Source organism: Pediculus humanus, genomic scaffold (assembly GCF_000006295.1).
Source record: "Pediculus humanus corporis 1103172108296 genomic scaffold, whole genome shotgun sequence".
In the NCBI taxonomy this organism is placed as follows: domain Eukaryota; kingdom Metazoa; phylum Arthropoda; class Insecta; order Psocodea; family Pediculidae; genus Pediculus; species Pediculus humanus.
Genome location: NW_002987865.1, coordinates 180,209 through 184,761, shown reverse-complemented (window position 1 = coordinate 184,761; position 4,553 = coordinate 180,209). Strand labels below are relative to the sequence as shown.

Sequence of the window (4,553 nt, the reverse complement as noted above, 5' to 3'; positions counted from 1 at the left end):
ATTATTACATCTTCATATCACATTCGTCGAAACCTTTCTCTCTCTTTCTCTCTCTCTCTCTCTCTCTTTTTTACTCTCGTTATTATTATCATTATGAATTTTTTTCCTTTCGAATCGAATTAATGAAATAATTTTTTTTTCCTTCGTAACATCGCTCTCGTTTGTTTGTTTGTTTTTATAACGACAGTTTTACGTAAGAATATCGTATTAAAAAAAATATCGTGGCACCAGTGATCATCAGGATCATAAAAACCAAAATTAAAAAAAAAAAAGAAACAATTTTTGCTTTATTGATGATAATTTTTTTTTTTTATTTTATTGTTCGAGTATCACAGTCAACAGACAACGTAGTAATAGTAATAATTATAATCATTATTATTAACATTATTATTATGATTATTAAAAAAAAAAACAAAACGAAAAATCGATTAATATTAATAAATTATTATTATTAATATCGATTTTTCGTCGTTTACTTAAGTAAATCGTTATTATTATTATTTGTTTGTTTAATTATTGCACGTTCCCATTATTTCTTCCGTTTGTTTGTTTGTTACGAATTAAAATGGCCGCATTAATAGTGATGTTCGTGATGTTCCGGAAGTTGTCCTTCAGAACGGAATTGTACGGAATATCCTGGATCGTAATGTCCTCTTCCGTGGCTTGTGAAACCAGAATAAGTGACCGGTTTGTGAAAACCGTTGAGCATGACGTAGCTCACCTGAAAAAAAAATAATTAATGATAATGATAATGATAATATTTAAAACTCTTTGTAATTATTATTATTATTATTATTATAAACGCAACGTATAAAATTTGATAGGTTGAACGATTTTTTTTTTTTTTTTACGTAACGACATTTTATATAAAAAAAAAAAAATTTTACCGTGGAATAAGCTGGAAGTGAATGAGCGTAATTGTATCCATGAGAATAATCATCGAGACCATTTTGTCCTTGTAAATCATAGGAATCGTAGTCGTAATGAACCAAACCTCTTTTTTGTACTGGAGCAACTCCACCGAAAACGGTAGCCAAAAAAGACATCAATACGATAAATACCTGTTCAATTTGAAAAAAAGAAAATTTTTTATTACGACGTGGTTTTAGAATTGACGATTTGATTCGAAAATGGGATTGGAAAGGAAGGAGGGGAGGAGGAAACAAAAAATAAATGACGTTATAAATCGAATGTTTAAATGACCGGGAAATTGCTTTGGATGTAAAATTTTCACATGGAAAAACGTTAAATGGTTTGTATCACGGTTGTCGTGTGTGGGGGCGAGAGCGGGGGTGGGGGCGGAGTGGAGATCGACCGACTTGAACGTTTTTGAATTTTCCTAAAGGTTTGTAAATATTTGTAAACGTTTCATTTCGAAAAGAGATATACCGATATTAATTTTAATAGTTTAAATCTTGAAAATTTTCAAATATATCTATAAAGTTTAACGAGGGGTTGTTTTATTTAGTCTTATGCTTCGAAGGTTGGGGATGATGATTACAAAAATAAGGAGTGTATGGGGGGAGGGATGGAAAGAAATAAAGAAAGAAAAAATGAATTTTACCTTTGGTAAAGAGTAAATGTAGTGTGTATAAAATTTCGTTCGGATTGAAAATGAAAAAAAAAAAATGGTAAAAATAAAAAAATAAAAATGGCGGATGCGTCACGACGAGATAAAATTTTAAATAAAAAATTGATTTTCTATCTCTCTCTCTCTCTCTCGAAATGAATTTTTACAAAAAAAAAAAAAAGTTTAAAAAGATTAATTAAATAAAAAGAAAGACGTGTCAGCTGGATCGAAAACTAAAAGTAAAAAAAAAAAAAAAATTAAAATGAAACGATATTTACCGTTGAGAAAATCATTTTTTTTTAAAATGATAATAATAATAATAATAATAATGAATTTCACTGGAGAAAAACACTCGAATTAAAAAACACACGAGAATTTATAAAATTTAACCGAACGGTTTGAATCCGATGATGTTATTCACTGAACAAAAAATGTTTCCAACGTTTGTATTTATAAAAATCCATTGAAATTTGTCAATAATTTTTATTTTCTGTGGTGGGAAATACCGGACAATGGTTATTAGAATAAGAGAGAGAGAGAGAGAGCGTGTAAGAACAAAGCTGGAAAAAAAATAGAGAGAGAGATAGAGAGCGTGAAAGAACAAAGCTGGAAAAAAAAAATAGAGAGAGAGATAGAGAGAGGGAGGGAAAAAATTTCCAGGTATGCGCGATACATTATTAAAAATAATAGTAATACTGTTGTTGTTTAGTTTTATCACCGTTTCAAGGTCATCAATGAAAAGAGAGAGAGAGAGAGAGAGAGTGAGAGAGAAACGAAAAAAATAAAAATAAAAGAGAGAGTGGGAATTATTACGTAAGATTTTTTAAACTCAATTACACGCCATTTTGATATATTAATTTTTTTTTTTTTCTCTTTGTATTTTTTTATTTTTTTTCCCTTCATTTTCGTAGTTAAACTCATTGTAAAATATTCAAAAAATTAAATCCATTAAATTATTATCATTATTATTCAGGTACCGCGACCTGAATTCTAACAACAACAACAACAAACAACAACGAAAAAAAAAAATTTTTTTTTAATTTCAAAAGGTGAGATTTTTGCCGCCAAAAATTTCACGCCATCATGCAAATGAATATTTCACAACGTAATAGTTAATGATTAAAAACAAAATAATAATAATAATGATAAGAATAAGAGGAAAAAATTATTATGAACTCTGTCTTCTTCCACGTCGATTTTCCTGATTGACTCTCGAAATAAAGGATAAATTATTAAAAAATTCAAATCGATTTATCGATTTTAATCGTTCGATATGAAAAAAAATTTTTTTTTGTTTTTGTTTTGTTGGCATAATGATAATAATAATAATATTATTATTTAAAAAAATCTTTAGCGATTTGCTTTCCAATAAACAAAAACAAAAAAAATACTAAAAGTGTTCCGTACTAATTTTTTTTTTTAACTAATTCCACGTGCATTCACTCGCGTTTGCCAATTTTTTTTTTTTTTTTGTAATTTTTAAACAATTTCCGCATTTTTTTTTTTTTTTTGGATGATGAGCGATACATTTTTACTTAAAAACCTGAAAATATTATTACGTGGTAACCCAATTAATAATAAAAAATTAATTTTTTTTTGAAAATGATGAAAATTTTACACGCGTGCACGTGTAAAGACAAAGACGAAAACAAAAAACGTGGCATCAACGTTGAAAGGCATACGAAAAAAAAAAAAAAGGGAGTGCATGACATGACATCGCATCCGAAACGGTTATTGCTTATTCATTTAATTTGTTACATAAAAAAAAAGGGCAAATTATTACGGTAATATTACCGCCATGTTACGCCGCCATTTTTTCGTTTTTGTCACCTTTTTTTTTCTATTCCTTCTTCTTTATTCGAAAATCTCATTTTACGAAAAAAAAAATGTGTAATAATAAAAATTTTCTTCTTCGTCTTTTGTTAGTTGGGGGGTGGTGGGTGGGAAGGGGGAGGTGACATGAGGGGGGGGGCAGGGCAAATTGACGATGATTGCGGTCGACATATTTAAATATTTGATTGATTACATTTTTTTTTATTTTTAGGTTTTTTATTTTTGGTATTATTAACCTCGTTTTTACACAAGCATTTAAATAAGTTATTATTTAACTTTTTTTATTTATTATTATTCGTGTGTTTCTATTGCCACGTTCGAATGAATACCTCTTCTTCTTCTTCTTTTTTATTTTTGAATAATTAATAATAATTAACCTAAATAAAAACAAGGGGGAGGAGAAAATCATTAACAAAAACAATACGGAAAAAAAAAAATTTACAACTCAATTATGTATTAATAATTAAATATATGTAGGAAAGAATAATATAAAATTAATTAATTAATTAATTAATTATCGAGCACAGTTACGATTAATAATAATAATAATAATAATAATAATACGTGATAATAACCGTGATGATACACTAATAAAAAAACAACGGCGTAAAATAATAATAATAACGTTAAGGAATTTTGTTTTTTTTTTTAAATTCCACAACTAAAAAAAAAACCGAAGAAAAGAGAGAGGAGGAGAGATTAAAGGGGTAGAGAGGGGAAAGAGAAAAAAGACGAAATTATGGCGACGTCTGTGACGTAGACAATAAACGAATTTTACACGGGCAAAATGAATTCTTTAATAATGAAATAAAATAGTTTCTTAATTACGTGAGACCGAATTAAATTAAATTAAATTATTTACCATTTATATATAAGCCTCATTATTATTATTATTATTATTATTATTGTCACGGTGATAATAATGATAATAATTTGTCGAAACACGAAAATAGTATTTAATTCAAACGGATTGCGTTATAAATTGTTATTATTATTATTATTTTATCGCGTTATAAAATCCGACGTAATAAACATATTTATTGTTATTATTATTATTATTACTATGATTATTATTATTATTTATTTAATTATGTAAATCCGAATTTATTTTAATAACATAATGCTCGTTCACACGCACTCACACAGACAC

General features: G+C 27.4%; 1 protein-coding gene across 1 annotated transcript; it reads right to left on the bottom strand.

The window, feature by feature from the left end:
• Positions 1–574: 574 nt before the first annotated feature.
• Phum_PHUM554930 (uncharacterized protein) lies at positions 575–1,046 on the bottom strand (the record flags this gene model as incomplete). The annotated part of the gene is made up of 2 exons (XM_002431828.1): positions 575–721; positions 852–1,046. 2 exons carry the CDS (start codon positions 1,044–1,046, stop codon positions 575–577), a joined length of 342 nt encoding a protein of 113 aa, XP_002431873.1.
• Positions 1,047–4,553: the final 3,507 nt, after the last annotated feature.